Source organism: Pungitius pungitius, chromosome 8, assembly GCF_949316345.1.
Source record: "Pungitius pungitius chromosome 8, fPunPun2.1, whole genome shotgun sequence".
Lineage (NCBI taxonomy): Eukaryota > Metazoa > Chordata > Actinopteri > Perciformes > Gasterosteidae > Pungitius > Pungitius pungitius.
Genome location: NC_084907.1, coordinates 20,607,347 through 20,623,367, shown reverse-complemented (window position 1 = coordinate 20,623,367; position 16,021 = coordinate 20,607,347). Strand labels below are relative to the sequence as shown.

The 16,021-nt window shown below is 44.2% G+C and overlaps 1 protein-coding gene across 4 annotated transcripts in view; it reads right to left on the bottom strand.

The window, feature by feature from the left end:
* Positions 1–16,021, bottom strand: part of LOC119229746 (kazrin) — a 72,446-nt gene that overhangs the window by 50,953 nt on the left and 5,472 nt on the right. For all 4 annotated transcript variants that reach the window (XR_005121649.2, XM_062564150.1, XM_037490421.2 and 1 more), the window contains exon 3: positions 8,317–8,474. Coding sequence is in view for 3 of the 4 variants with exons in the window: in XM_062564150.1 (XP_062420134.1) it covers positions 8,317–8,474 (158 nt within the window). In the remaining variant the exon portion in view is untranslated. The remainder of the gene's footprint in view (positions 1–8,316; positions 8,475–16,021) is intronic.

Genomic DNA, 16,021 nt, shown 5'->3' with positions numbered 1-16,021 from the left:
GATAAAGAGATGAAGGGCGACACTTCTGCCAGGTTTATTCTCTGAATAATAGAGAGTTAAGGGGATGCTTCTTCAATGTGAAACAATTCATCCTCAACTAATAGAAAAGAAAGTAGTAGGAGGTAGTTTGACGTGTTGGGGGAAATAAGCCTATTTTCTTTCCTTTGAATGATGGCGCTCATGTGTGTGTGTGTTAAATATGAAGCTACAGGCTTAGCTTGGTGCAGCCAAAAGACTGCAAATAGGAGGGAAAAGGCTCCAGACCTCTTTCCAAAACGAATTATTTACACTACCCAGCTCACACGTAACCCAAAAAAATTCAGTTTGTTCATATGAACGGCGCAGACATGAGAGTCCTGTCCATCGAATGTGCACTGACCAAAAACTCTGCCTTCAAGTGACCAAAGCCATTGCACATCATTCAGCAGCAGATTTTAGAGATAAAAAAACAGGGATTCTCTGCACCACAGAGGACCACTCCCAGGTTAAACGTAGCACTGCAGGCAAATAACCCACAGACAGGTTTAGGGAGGCGAAGGCTGTGCAGTACTGAGGACAGATTAGAGCTGGCACTGTGTTTATTGATAAGGAGCTTATCTCCTGGTCGGTGTGTGAAACGGCAAATCTGCACGGCCTTTTGATTGAGAGACTCCTCTTACTATCATGCGATGGAGGACAATTCCAATGAATAGTAACTCTAGAGACAATATCACTCCATCGCAGCTTTGTTGGTGTCTTCATGCAGCTGCTTTGTACGCACGCCAAGCCCTGCACGCCGTTATCAACATCGCCCACGTGACATCCTCAATGTCCTCCTCGGAAAGAAATGCCCATTGCGAGTAGAAAAATACCATCCTGTCCATTTACTGTCTCATTATTGTCTTTGAGATCTACATTCTTGCAGGGAATGAAATAAATAATCTAAATGTTTACAACATTGATGACATAAAAAAGACATAATATCGCCTGTTGCACTGAGGTCATTTTAAATTGTTCAAACTTTGTTGCTGCGTTCCAGGAATGACTTCCTCTATTTGCTAATACTACAAGATATAACACTTGTTGGAACAAGGTGAAAAATGAGCAACAGGGGGAAGTGGAGAGAAAGATAAAAAAGGGGCAGAGAAATGGAGGGGCACAGTGAGTGTGAGACAGTGTGTGAGAGACAGAGACAGAGACAAGGTTAAAACATGCAAAGTCATTCATTATATTTCAACATGCATCTCTGCCAGAGAGAGTGAGCCGAGTTATCAGAAGGAATGAATTGAAAGACGTCCAGGCGTGCAGCAGGAGTCAGTAACAGGAAACACACTCTCTGAGTAGCCCAGGCTTCGCATGCTGTTGAACATACAGTACATTCACTCACACGCACCCGTGCTCACACACATGCGCACACGCGGACGTGGCTTCGCACGCAAAAGCCATTCGACGCAAGCCGCAAACGGTGGTGAAGGAAGAGCCAAACCTGACAGCAGGACTTTTGATTATTTTAATTAGGAGAAAAATGGCTGACTCATCGGCGAATGTAATTGGAGGAAAAAGGAGGTTCGTTCTCCTCCCTTAAAAAGCTGCGACGACAGTGAGAGGGTGCGACTACTTTACATGTGCTTTAGCGCAAAAGGGCAAAGCACTTATGCAAATGTGTTTGCAGAGACAAACTATGCTGATGGGATACTTTTATATTACGCGTTTTATTTAATGGCTCCAACTTATTCTAATTGAAAATGTATTTGACGTAAATGCGTTTAATCGGCCGTCTCCTGCAGGAGCCGGGATTTGCATTAATCTGCATGCTGTATTGAGTTTGTGTGACTAGTTTGGCTCAGAGAGTTGGGCTCTTGTCGGGGATTATAACAGCGTATTAATAAAACCCATGGAATGCAAAACAATTAAATTATTCTCTACTGTGCCAAAAAGAAATTACACGTGGGCAAACCGATTACCATAGTGTCGTTTTACATTCATGCTGGATGAATGAATATGCTTCAGTCAATGTTCCCAAAACATATCTTGTCCTTGATGCGTGTGCATCAGATAAGATTCAGTCGGAGACGCGCTTGGGTAAATATGTCGTCTGCCGACTTGTCGTCTGTTGGTTTGTGTGATTCCGCCTGGGAGACGAGAGAGAAAATGGTCGACAAACACGCAGTTAAATGACAGTGGGAGTGAAGATGGAAGCAGCGTTTGTTGGTCCATAATAAACATGGGGACTGCGATTCTTCAACACTTGGCCGATTGACAACGTGCCATTGAAAACGTAATGATGATACTGTTTCTCCCTGAAGAGGAAACCCATGTCAAAAACATGGAGGGTACGGCGAGGGGCTCTTACACGTAAAATACACAGCAGCACCGATGCTACATCCTCGGTGTTCAATTGCATAACTTTGGATAAATATACAAAATGTCCTCCCCCCCCCCTCTGCTGCTAAAATGTATGAACAGACATTTAACTAAAGTGCACGATAAAATGTCACCTATGAGAAAAAAAGTCAAATCATAGCATGCTCTTCATAAAGCCTGAATATTTTATTCATCTTAAAGTATAAGGTCAATTGAATTTAGACTTCAAGCTGGATTCCTTGGGTAATTTACATTGCATTAGAGAAATGTCAACCTTTGTTTGTTTTTAAAAAAAACAATTACAGCTTGTTCCAAAGCACCTGTCTGGTATTTTGTGTCAGGGTTGAAGAGGGACAAGTATCACACTAAAAGATATTCTGGGGAGTTCATTAAAATACCATCTGCTCACTAAAATAACATCTCCAGGATTCACCACACAGCCGAATTTCTCTCCAGGGAACTGGAGAAAGATGTTAAGACTTGAGTAATCAAAAGAGTGATGCGTGATTACGCGTGTGTACGGGCTGAGGGGCGCAGAAGCACTCAAACTACAATAGGTGGACGACAATGCAGGCACAGCAACGTGTGGCATCTCACAACTTCCTACGTGCAACCACACTGGTGAATACCAACGAGAGGAGGAACAGGATAGCACATTAGGGACATGATTCATTGCACAAGAACGCGTGTGGCACAATCACAATGACTGCCTCCATTTCTAAATAATGAGCTGAGGCAAACACACCGAAATGAGTTTTGTCCGTTCTGAGCACGTGTGGCTGACATTTCGGAATCCCGTTTGCCGCATTTATACGTTGTCGCGCTTTCTCAGGGTTTGAATATCTGTGGCCTGTTTACGATTTAGCGTGTCATCATGTTCAAAGAGAGTGATGGGATGAAGCATAGTATTATATATATACATATATATGTGTGTGTGTGTGTGTGTGTGTATGAGCAATGGGGTAAATTGAGGGGGGGACCGTGTGGATTTGGGCCACGTTGAGCATCACAAGATGACAAAATCATGCGCAAAGTAAACACATTTGAATGGACTAAATATTGAAGACCGAAGAAGAATTCCCGCAGGTTTAAGCATCAAAGCCTGATTTTATACTTTAAGCTGTTACTGTAAGCTCTCTAAGCAAACATAATTATACGATTATGTGTAGGCTTTCCCCTGCTGTAGCCCTGAAAACGTGATGCAATATGCAAGAGGTTGTTAACTTGCATGCAAGATGGGAAACGATGTGAGAAGCTCGTAGGTTTAAAGATTCACATGCAGGAAGTAGAATGTGAGTCTGAGAAAAAGGTTAATAAAACAACAGGCCGTGATGCTAATTTGACGCAGTTGCAGCACTTTGGTCAACAACATTTGTGCAGACAGGCGTGCAACTCCAGAGATCCTACCGAGCCAGCCCAGCATCTGGCAGTCGTTCTGAGGGTTAAACTGCCGTAAAGCCTGAATCCTTTCTTTTTAGAAAATACATTTTAGCAAGTTTTCCTACGCAAATTCCTATGAATGAGTAACAGTAGCGCAGTGTATGTCTTTCCTTGTAAACATGTGGAATTGCAAGGAAGGGATGTTGTAGTTTGCTCCCATGATAATACTGTCGTACTGTTTTGTGTGCCAGGAAATATATTTAGTATGTGCCAATAGATAGTTAATGTTAATACGGGACAAAGACAAAAATAGCACTGCATCCAGTCGCATTTTGCAGTGTGCTGTTTCTCATCAGCAATTCTCTGGAGGACGGATATGTAAGAGTAAGAGGGTCAAAGTTCGAGGTGCAACGTTATGACAGTGAAGTAGTCTCAATTGAATGCACAACACATGCGACACTGCGCACTTTGCATGTGCAAAAAGTAAAATATTTGATGTCTGTCAGCCTCGAGCCGTGCAGCTCTGGAGCATTCGAATGGTGTCTGAGGTCAACGGGGAACTCAAAGGTTTTGATATTAGAAATCCTTCCTTTTGATGAGGTTTGTGCAGAAGGCTTTAAAGTAACCGAGACAAGGTGGGCGACGCGATTAATTGTGTATCAGAATATCCGTTTTCTTTTGAAGACCAGAGTGGGGGGTTCTTCTGTGGAAATGTCTCCAGGAACTTCTCGCAGGAGGACACAAAGGCAAACATCAGCAGGACACCAAACAACCATCACAACAAAAAGGGGCTGCAAAGAGCACCCACAGTCCATCACTCGGGAGGAAAGTGGCAGGCAGAGAGGACCTCGCCTCGTCCACTCAAACTCTCCCGAGAAATTGAGGTGAACACCTTCGGTCAGCGCAGAGATGCGAGCGGTGATCCCGAAAACGGCTTTCAGTTTCCATGGGAACACGAGCGCCGTGAAAATACACCAACTTAAAACATCAGCGTCAGAGGGTTTCTAAAGAAATCTGAAGGGGGGGGGGATGAAATCTCACAACCTGGCATGCGTTTGACCATATTATCATCTTAAAAAACATCCACGGGGAAAGTTTGGAACCTCCACCCATGTTTACAGGAATTAGCATCTGTTTACGGGATTCACGGGGATTACCGTGTTCTTAATAAAGCGAGGGGTTTTGGGAACACAGAAATGAACGTGTCTTCCTAAAAAAAAAAAACAATGTCCTCCTTTCATGCCGTACCACAAAACGAGCATCTGCAGGGGTTCCATCCCTGCACTCAGGTTGGCCTTAACATCGCCTCCGACAGCCCTGTTTTGATGTCTTCTCCGCAGTCGGCTGCCATACACTCAGTTTAATGTGGGATCGTTCATCTTTTTGTGTTCTCCTGGTAATTTCTCAGTTGGTATAAATAGGGAAACTGGTGATATGAGACAAGCAGCTAAAATTGAGAAAAAAAGAAACCCCAGCGCTTAGAAGTCCAGCCCACTTGAGCTCGTACTGTAAACAAAGGACGTAAGATTGAAAATACAGATTAGGATTAGGGATGGATTTCCATACAGGGGGGGAAAAAAAACCTCCCTCAATATGAGGCCCAAAGATAGTCACAGAACAAAGAGAGCTGCACATGAAGATGATCTACTGCTCGTGCTTGAATTTAAATGACATGACATCCAGTGCAGTTTGAGTGGTTGAGAAGTTGATGAATGTGCCCATAGTTTGCTCAATGGTCCACGCAGCAGACTGCAGCCAAAAGTGTTTTTCCTGTGATACCAAATTTGTTTTTACCCAGCAAAACATATACATCAAAATCCTATAATATTTCTATCATTAAATAATAATAAATCTAAATATTCTAAATGGCAATGTATAGAAAGTTTTAAAAAACACAATTCATATAGGGAACTATTACGTACTGAAAACGCTTTCCTTAAGGATTCAAATATTTAAAAAAATATTGAAACTGGTGTTTTGTTGTCTGCTTAAAGCAGCAGTCGCTCACTGTAGTCTCATCATTCCCGTAAAAAGCCAAATAGTTGTGTGCTCTGAACATAGAAACCCTTTAAGGGACGAGCAGATCTTTAGTTTCTCTGCTTCAGATGAGAAGGAACTGAATCCTCATAATGTTGCTTCTTTCTGTCCTGCTATTTCTATTTTTACATTTTGATGGAAGCCAGAGCCTTGACGCGATGATGCATCCGGGTCACCCCGGATACCCCCCCTCCCCCCGGCCCTTCTCCCGGAGACATTTTTCTTCATCGCGGTGTCATCGATTAAACGGCAGGTAGTTCAGCAAAAGGCCACTGCTTTCGCCTCAGCTGGGTGGCGCCCGAGCTGCAGCCAGTGAAGGATCGTCAGGTGATGGATGAGGTGGAGGTGCACCTGCGGGTGGAGCGCCGATCGTCTCCCGCACAAGTTGCACTCGGAAAGGGAAAGTTTGCCGGTAGTTCAGTGTTAAGTGAGGCGCAGCGCGACGGATGTCTCTGCCTGCTGGCCTTGTTTGGTGTCAGGCGGTAGTACATCCGCAACCTTTACGGGGGGTACGTGGGAGGGGGGGGGGGGGGGGGGCATCAGCTTCCAAACTGTCAGAGGACAAAACAGATCAGCAGGGGGGAGGCTGACGTTTGACTGACAGTTGCCAGGGTGATATGTTTGTTTACTCTGACACTACACGAGGCTTACGTGTCCCAAAGGAGTCGGTGTTCTGACATCCCTCCTCTATAAACACTTTCCACTGTTGTGTCATTCCTCCACATTTTGACATTCGTTATTTAACAGCTGAATGTGAACATTTGGCTCCTGCTTAGGTCTCACGTACAAGGGGAAATCCAAATAAATGCACAATATATCCGTACCTAACGCTTCTAACCAAACCTCAAACATCTCTTCAAAGCAAAGCCATATTCTTTTATTTGATTTTGAGAACTTTCTATTTCTGCTCTTTCTACATTGCATATAGCAAAGAATTTTTTTTTGTTATCTATTATATAATCCAGATTTCAAATAAACAAAGCAAAAGCGAATTTTAAAGCTTTTTGTTCAATTCTAACTCATTTGTGAACCTAACTCAAATTAGATACGATAATGTATCAAAGGATTATTGTTCAATTACTGTATTTGACAGCGAATTCCCACTCAAATGGGTTTGATACTGGGTTCCAATTTACCACTACACTACTGGTTTCTTGACTTCATTCCCCACATAAGATTATTAACACAGAGCCCTCGGCTCTCTATCATCACTCGGGCTGCATCAGAATCACAAAGAAATTGTCTCTTTGTTCTCAGAGTCTCAGAGTTCAAAGTCAAGTGGGATTTCATCTCAAGAAGAGCCCGCCTCGTCAGAAAGGATTTTGCATTCACGGGGAGGATCTGGTGTTTCTGCTGTCAGATATTGAGATATAGAATATTACATTATTTCAGACCCTTCTACTCTTAACTTCTGTTATGTTTTTCGGTGCAGTTCCTGCTCCGATATGGAGCATTTAGCGCTGCCAGCGGCGCAGACTCTCCAGAATGTTCAAATATATTTAGTTTGTGGAAATCAGGTTAAATACATCAAGTTAAAGACTTAATCAGCATTCAAATTTCGAGTCCACGGCAACTAAAAGGAAGAAAATTAATTTAGAAGGGATTTGAATGGTTTCTTTTTGAATGCTGTCCCAGAGTTGATTGCCTCATTCGTCATTTGCACAGATGAATTATTTATGTCCCAGATGCTGTGCTGGGGTGACTAATCAAATGCATTTCAAAGGGTGTGGAAGCTGTAAATTGATGTGGCGAAACGTTGCACTGCGTTACATACTTTGGTTTAGGACGCGGTCTGATGATGGCCCGGCGAAGACCAGTGATTCTTTAAAAACGTTTTTTTTCCTCTGATCTGATAAACTCTCCCGGCATGTCAATCCAACGTTAAATAAATACTCAGCTGTGCGGCTTGGACGGTGAAATGAAATAAATACAGTGTAATGAGAGAAAAAGGAAAATGGAGGTCAAAAGAGTGCAACAAAAGTGAGGCCCCATCCTGCTGTTTCTGTCGACCGACTTCGATAATGGGTCATTTAGAGCAGTGATTCTCAACTGGTGGGTCAGACCCGTTTTTAGGGGGTCGCGGGCCATTGCATGGGAAAATAAAAATTAGAGAAAAAAAAAAAAAAAAATCATCCTGTGATTTTATTTTGAAGGTACTTTTTTAATGCAGCCGAGTGTCTGGTTTTTTTTTGCTTATGAACTTGATTTTGAATAAATTTGAGATTTGGGTCGCGGCTTGTCATTAAGGGGGGGTGGTGGGTCCCGGAGCCAGACCCAGTTGAGAACCACTGATTTAGAGGAACATTTGTCACATTGGGTATTATTTAATATAAGAGAGTTATATGTTTTGAGAGCCCAATTCACCTGAGTTGTATGCATGAGGAATAAGACCAAATTCATTCCATCAATTTACTCATCTTTCTAAAAGGTTGACATAGCAAACAAAAAGGCAACAACCTTCAACCATTTCATTCCTACTGAGACTCCAGACCACACCGAGCAAGGCAGAAGGCCAGCCCTGAGGGACCTTTGACCTTGAAAGGACAGAGCCTGTACCTGAGCATCCACGAGCAGGTGTCTCATCAGAGTCATGGACTTCTTCAAGGTGTCTCTCTCTCCAGGGATGAAGGCCTCGTCCTCGTGAGCCAGGCTGCAGGGTCTGCTCACCATGAACTGGGCGATCTGGTCGTTCAGGCTGTTGAGGGACTGGACCGCTGCAAAGGAGGCAAAACGCAATGAAAACACACGCCACGTTATTTGCACGTCCTTCTTCTGCCGCGTGGGCCGAGGAGCCGGCCTGAGGATTACACTTGTGTGATCGGAGACGCTTCCCACATCGACTTCTACCGTCCAGCAGCCTCCATTGTCATCCTCTTCTGAATAATCCCTCTTTCGGACACGGGGGGGGGGGGGGGGGGGATCATTAGGCTAAATCCATTAGCAAGAGACAGAAACTAACACTCAACCCGTCGTGTAATCCTTTCTTTCATGGACAGAGTCCACGGAATAAAGTCTATTCTGTTGGGTTTGTTCGGTCAGAGGCTTCAGCTGCAGAATGTGGAGATATATATATATATATATATACACTCAGCTCAACATATGGAGACAGACACAGACGTTTACCTAACATCTATTAGATAAATTTTAAAAAAGCCAGTTTGAGATCGATTGAATGAATCATTAATGTATGCGTGGTAATCCCACGGAGAGCATGCTTACTTATGCAAAAGTTCTAATCACGACGAAAAACGACCCACCGCCAAAATAAGTCAAGTAAAATGTAAACAAGCAGTTAACCTGGTGGTGATCTTTCAATGATTGAGGCAAACAGGGAGACATTAGTGTTTAGTGTTAAATTTGTCTTTTCAAAGAAACCAAAAGAGCTGGATAAATTTCAGAGAGATGCATAAAATGGTGAAGAACATCTAGAACGTTTCTAATTGATGGAACACAATATTTCACTAGTGCAAACATCACATAGCTTCCGATTTGGAAGAAACCGGTAATTTGATATTTATAATTATATAAATCAGAGAAAAGTAGCAAATCCTGTCATTTGAGAAAAACAATCCAAGTCCCACATGTGAGCGTGATGAATAACTGGTTGTTGATGTCCGTCTCTGCGGTTATAGCATGTTTGATGGAGGCCGGGACACTTGCTCCAAGTCAAACATCACTTTCTCACACAGACACACAGACACACACACACACGCACAACCACAAGACACACAAAAGGGTGCCTTTTCCGACCGAGGCTACTTGTGACTCGCGTCAAGGTCGCCTTGATTTACGGCCACACCAAGCGCCCCAGAGGAGGCGTGTTTACGAGCGCGGAGCGGCCCAGCAGGCAGCGCTTCATACATCAAGTCATTGAAAGGTGGAGGGGGGGGGAACACAATGAGAGAGGTCGACGATTTGATTTTTCACGTTTAACATTTCTCCCCCGTTCCCGGAGACGGCCGGATGCTTCAGCCGAAAATAACACCTTGTCAAAACTCTGAGGAACAAACACACCTTCTCCTCCTCGTCTGCTCCACTTTTTTTCGATTGATATTGAATGCGTCCTGTCACACGCTGTGATACATGATGGAAGAAGGCAGGTGGCTTTCTATAAAAGCATTTTTACTTTGCCTACCCCGAATATGCACACACACACACCACGTCGCAATCAAAATGCCACAGTTCCCGGCCTTAAAGGACCAGAAAGATGCGTCTGAATGACCATGTGATGCTTTATTTGTTAAACCGTTTTGTAAATATCTTTTTGCAATTGATTGCCGCTCACTCGTGAAATTGCAAACAAAAGCTGAAAGTACAGGCAGCTGATCCACGTTGGACAGTATTCCAGCAGTGTGTTTGTGATTGGATCAAACCAGGCGGGGCAGGTCCTCTCATGAGAATATGTAAGGGAGCCGGTGTCCAAAGCATCTTTTCACGTTGCTGATCTGGTACAAATGTGAGTGCAAGAATTCAAAATGACCGTTTAGGACCTGAAACATTTTAATAGAAGATTTCAAGAGAGGAATCGTACAGCTACTTCAATCCCTGTGGAGTCCGGGTTCATTTTTCTCTCAACTTTCTCTCGATTAATTGTCTTCATTTAGTACCTTATAAATGATCGTGACCGGAATGCTTGGTGTCCTTTTCTCCAACAGAAACACAACTTGTTGTATCATCTTGTCTACATAACAAATACAAAGCCACCCAATCTGCAATACAAATAACAATAGGCTAAAATAGCATATTTATGAACATTCTTCAAACTGTATTATTTTTTACGTGAATACAGTTTTACTTTTTGTATGTCTATGTGAAGTCTGTGTCCAGTATACCACATGTGAGTCCCTGCAGATGTTTCAAAAATGTCTTTAAAACTTTTTGGTGACAGACATCCGGTTTTCACAGCTTTCCACCACCAAATGAAGTGTATTCTGAGATGAATAGACAGAGGTGAACTAAATCGTTGTGTAAAACGTATCCATCACTATGAATTTCCCACATTTCATTCATTCTTGAGCTCTTATTTTGAAAGATGTGAGCACACCGGATCTCCCCCGTAAGGTCCGTGTTGCCTCACATCTGTGTGTTTGATGAAAAATGTACAATTATTTGAATCAGAGGGATATTGTGTTTTTGTGAGCAGCCTCCCACACGCAGGTGGCTCGGTGCTGCTGGTGACTGTGAGGACGGCTCATTACAACGTTCACCCACAGGAACAAAACAACACCAACAATGAGCTCTAATGAGGCACGTGGGGGGGGGGGGGGGGGTTTCATGCGGCGCAGTGCTTTTTGAAAGGAAAAGATGATGTACTTTTTTTTTTTTTTTTAATTTTAAAGAAAAGAAAAAGCTCACTCATAAAACGTAATCTCTCCTTCGGGAAAAATAACATTTCGAGTTTCTTCACACGTTCGATTGTTAATTTGCAAAAACTGTAACGAAGGGCCTTTATCTCAAACTCAGATGTGGTGGAATACAGTAAAATACATTCAAATGGGCTCAGTCAGCCGTGTCACCAGGAAGTGTGACGGGAAAATAAATTACTCTGTTTTTTTTGTTTTTTTGCGTCGGGACTGACTGTCACGGAGCTCGAGTCACAGGAGCCGAGCCGCCCTCTGCCAAAGCAATTTGAGGAAGCTCCAAAAACTTCACTCTTCTCAACCCCAGAAGACCCAGAGAGTGGGATGAAAGGATGCGGGAGTCTGTGAGAGAGAGGGAGCACGGCTACGTTTTAACAACCACCAACGCCGGGCACACAACACGATCTGGTTGGCGTGAATTGACCAACAGTAAATACTCACAAAACATGCCCCTGTGAAGCTTACTGCGAGTCTGTTGGACAGCAGGGATTTGGACAGATCAATGGTGGCTCAGCAAAGCTCTCCTAAATGAATACCTCTCTGTGTCAGACAGCACCAACACGAGCCTGTAATCTGGCTGTTGGCCTCCTTGCTCTGCATCACTATCTGCAGCAGGGTCCGATTCACACGCTGGCAGTGTGCGCGTCGCGATTCTCCCGAAGAAACATGGATACCCCCCCCCCCCCCCCCCCCCCCCCCCTCCACCTTCTTCCCCAAAGAAACACCACTTTACTGTGCATTGCCAGCATGTTACAGCATATTCTGCAAATTGTTTTTATCTTTTTGTGCAGCAACACTCCTCACTTCACTGTCACACATCCACAACATGCATTTGATCCATTTTTCCCTCTGGCTGTGCAGCTTTGTCTGCCTCTATGGGCAAAGCTGCGTGAGTATGCGAACGTGGAGTCCATAATTGTGACAGTGGGTTTAGAGAGAGTGACTTCTTTTTGGAAAACAAACTGGATGGGTTCTGTGGGCCGTTGTTTTCCCCCAAAGAACGAAACAATCAGACAGGGGGAGCTGAGGCAGACTGCCACGCGTCTCTTCTCCGTCCACCAAGAGCATCCTTTGAGTCTCCATTTCATTCTCATTCCCACAGTTCCCACACAATGGAACGAGCGTGTTTGGGCTTGTTTGAATGCTAAACAGTATCTGATTGGATCACATCTGCATTCAGATTCATTTAACTCAACTAAGCCGGCTGAGAGGAATATCCCCTCGTGCCTATTGTGGACGTCATGTAAGCAAGCAGAATACGGATTTGTGTTCTAAAAGGTCCATCAAGAGAATCAACAAATCGGTTGGGTCAAGGGCTATTAAAGCATTTCCACAGCCAGTTACCTTATAGTACAACAGTGGTCCTGCTGCTAATCCTGACAAGCGGCGTGTACGTCAGGGTTGTCCACATTGTTTTGGCCATTTGGTGAAGATGAGCTCAGACCACAACTCACATGAATCTGAAATAATGCAATTTGTGATTCGCATATCGGAGCAAACGCATCAAACCCTCCACACTGCCGGTTCAAGCCCTTCGAGAAGACCCGTCGAGATGGAGAGAGCTGCATCTCACCCCGTCTTCCCGGCTCTCCAGTGCGGAGGCAGAAACTGCAGGAGGGATTTCATTTGGCCCACAGCAACATTGCCACCACCTGGTAGCTGCGATACTTGCTGCAATAAAAATGTACCTCTTTGAGGTTGCCTCGCTTCCCGTGGCCCGAACAGCTGCAAGTGTCGCGGTGGCAAAGAAGACGACAAAACGTCCGCCGCTGCTTCCCGCTCAGTGTGGCCTTTGAGTTATCGCAGCGATGCAAAAATATTGATTTAAATGATCGATTATGGCTTGGACGCTTTGTTGATATTACCGTATCACCAATTGCACTGCAACTCCACAAATGCAATTGTAACAGTCCAAAACAAATTCTTTTTTTTAAAGATGTACTACAAGGAAAAAGGTCACTCCTGGAGTCCCAGTGAAGGATCCATTAAATACGGCCTTTAACAGATGGGAGAAGGCCAGGGCGCCTCCCTGAAGTGCCCTCCTCTGATTTCAAAATAACTTTGATCAGTGTGCCGCCCGGTGAGAAGTACAAGAGATCGACACGGAGCGATCCAGGTTTCTCTTTCTTCCTCGGAGTCAAAGGCTTTAGAAAAACAAATCTCAGGAGGGGCGCTGAACCACCGGCTAAAACATTAAAGCCTTTCGATGGCCCTTTGATAATCTGCCTGAGGCCTCCTCCTCGACACCTCGTGAAATCACTCGGAGAGGATTGTGGATCTCGCTCAAACCCTCCTCACACACAGGCCATTAATTGGCGGATAAGGAGCGCTTCTCCCGTCTGTTGTTATTGGCGTATTTAATGGAGAAGAAAACGACCAGGAACTGACTTTAAATGCATTCTTTGGGTTAAAGGTTGATTAACGTTTGTATTTCCCGATCAGCAGCAGGTAAATGCAAAAAAAAGCACCCAGGGGTCTTCTTCATATAATTATTTGATTGTTGTTGGGTGCACCGTAGGGCTTCAATTCATCGCATTGGTTTACCTGCTTTACTGTAAATCGCCTCATCTGTGAGTGAACCTTTAATGTTCTATAATACCCGTCGCATCGAGCCGTGGGAAATACGCGTAGGTGGAGAAATGTAGCGCAGCGACTGAATCTTGCATCCCTCAAAGCCATTAGAGAGAAACAGATTCACCTTTTCCTCAGGGTCAACCGTTCAAACTCACTTCCGCCGGGCCGTAATGTTGACTGCATTTATCCAAACGCATGAGACCTACACAGAGCACGGACTGGACCCAGGAGATCGATGGTTCAGTGGAAACTTTGAGGATACAATTGACAGAAATCTCTGCTATCAGCCGGTGGTACTGAGGACCCTCTGGTCCTCTCACAGTTGTTGTGGTAAACACAGCTTGTTTAAGAGGAGACCTGCGCGAGCTCAAACATGACATTTCAGAAAACCCAGAGGCGCCTGTTTGGGGAGCCGGGCCCACAGGCGGCAGCGGTGACAAGGCTGCAGCCAATTAGGCCGGGTTTGTGAGCTGGTGTCTGATCCGGTCTTTCAGGTCGGATGAAAGTGGGTCAGCGCCCGGCAGCGCGTAGCGCCGTACTGGAGCACAGCGGCAGGTAGCACAAAACATACAAACTTCAAATGAGACAGATGGGGATCAATAGCTGAACTTCAAATTGGCTCAAGTGTGAGGTGACAGCTCTGAACCCATTGTCGCTATCTGCCACATTGATGCTCAGAATTCTATGTCAAGGCCGGTTTCCAAAGGTAAAATGAGCCCATCCGAGTTCTAGCGCTATCACTCAGTACATGTTTCTGTGCAGGTAAACAACTCTGCGGGTTCAAAGGCGTATCAACGCATCATTTTAGCAAGTTAGACATCACCACGCGGAGAAAACTGTTGCCGCCACATTTCTCCAAGGTTTTTTTTTCTTCTCCAGCTCGCTCGCGCATCAAACGTTGCAGACTGCGTCGGAGAGGAGCGAGCCGAGCGCTGCTTAATGATGCAGAGCGTGTCTCTCCAAGCGCGCTGTCTGTGGAGGACAGCTCAGACCGAGAGGACGCCGCGGTTGTGATGTGCAAAAAAACCACTCGACATAATTGCCGGTGGGACGCGGCCGTGAACCGGCACGGAGCCGCTGACACACACAGTCTGTGTTTAAGGGCTCTGATCTCGGCGCTGTCCAAGCGAGGGGGGCATGACAACATGAAAAATGCATGCGCGGAAGCCAGCTTTGCTCAAAAGGTCAATTATGTTTCAACGTGGGGATTGGTAGACGATTATCAAGCTGTCATCACTGCTGTTTAATATAATTAAGATGAGGTGAGGTGAATAGGGTGATATCTGTTATAACTTATAGATACCACAAAGAAATGTCCCTAGTTGATTAGTTTCATTTAGACAATATTGTTTTGTAAATAATAAATAAAAAGTTTGTTTTCATTATGCAGATGATGCATTCATGCTAACTTCTGTTTTAGAGAAAGACACAAATAAAAAAAAGTAGCAAAATGAAAACCACACATCTTTCTCTCCACAAGTCTGAAAAGATTATAATAATAACCATTAGTCACAATTCAAAATAATATATTTTATATAGCGATATATATAAAGTATATAATGATATCTATGTAAGCAATTTTATCTTAATGTATTTTGTTTTCTATACTTTATTTTTATCGCAGTGATTTCTGGGTGATTTCTGGTTAATTATCTTTTCTAGAAACGCAAAATTGAATCATCAAGATCCTAATTGACATGTGTAATTGCAAAGATGTTGCATAAAGCTTTACTCCACTGGCAACATTTAGCATTACACACTCATTGTAGCCTTAGTAGCATGGCTTTGTTGGCATCATTTGCAAAAACTAGTCATCTGGCTTCAGCAATAAGGGAGTTAGGTGGGGATATTTCATCCTGCTAGTGTATGCTGGGGGCCAAACAGGCAATGGTGAAGAATGTTGATCATCGAAGCTGTGCAGGTGCTGCAATGCTTTAACACATTATAGTGAGGGGCAGTCATATAATATAATATACTAGTGTAATCTAGTAAAACATGTCACTCTACGCCTGCATTAAGAAGCCTCGATTCAAAGCAGGCGCTGAGCCTGATGACACTGTGGTGATTGTCTCTCTCTCACACACACACACACACACACACACACGGATATAAAGACCCTCATCTACAGATGCACAAAAACTAAGCTCGTTCCTGCAGAACGATGGAGTCTCTTCACAATGAGCCCTTTTCCGATGAAGGGCCGTTCATCACGAGCCTTGGTTCGTTACCCTTTGTGATGTAGCCACTCGAATGGATTCAACTCCTGTCTGACTTGCACGCTCCCAACACATCTGAAGAAACACTCCAATGGGAGTTAGCGCTGCATA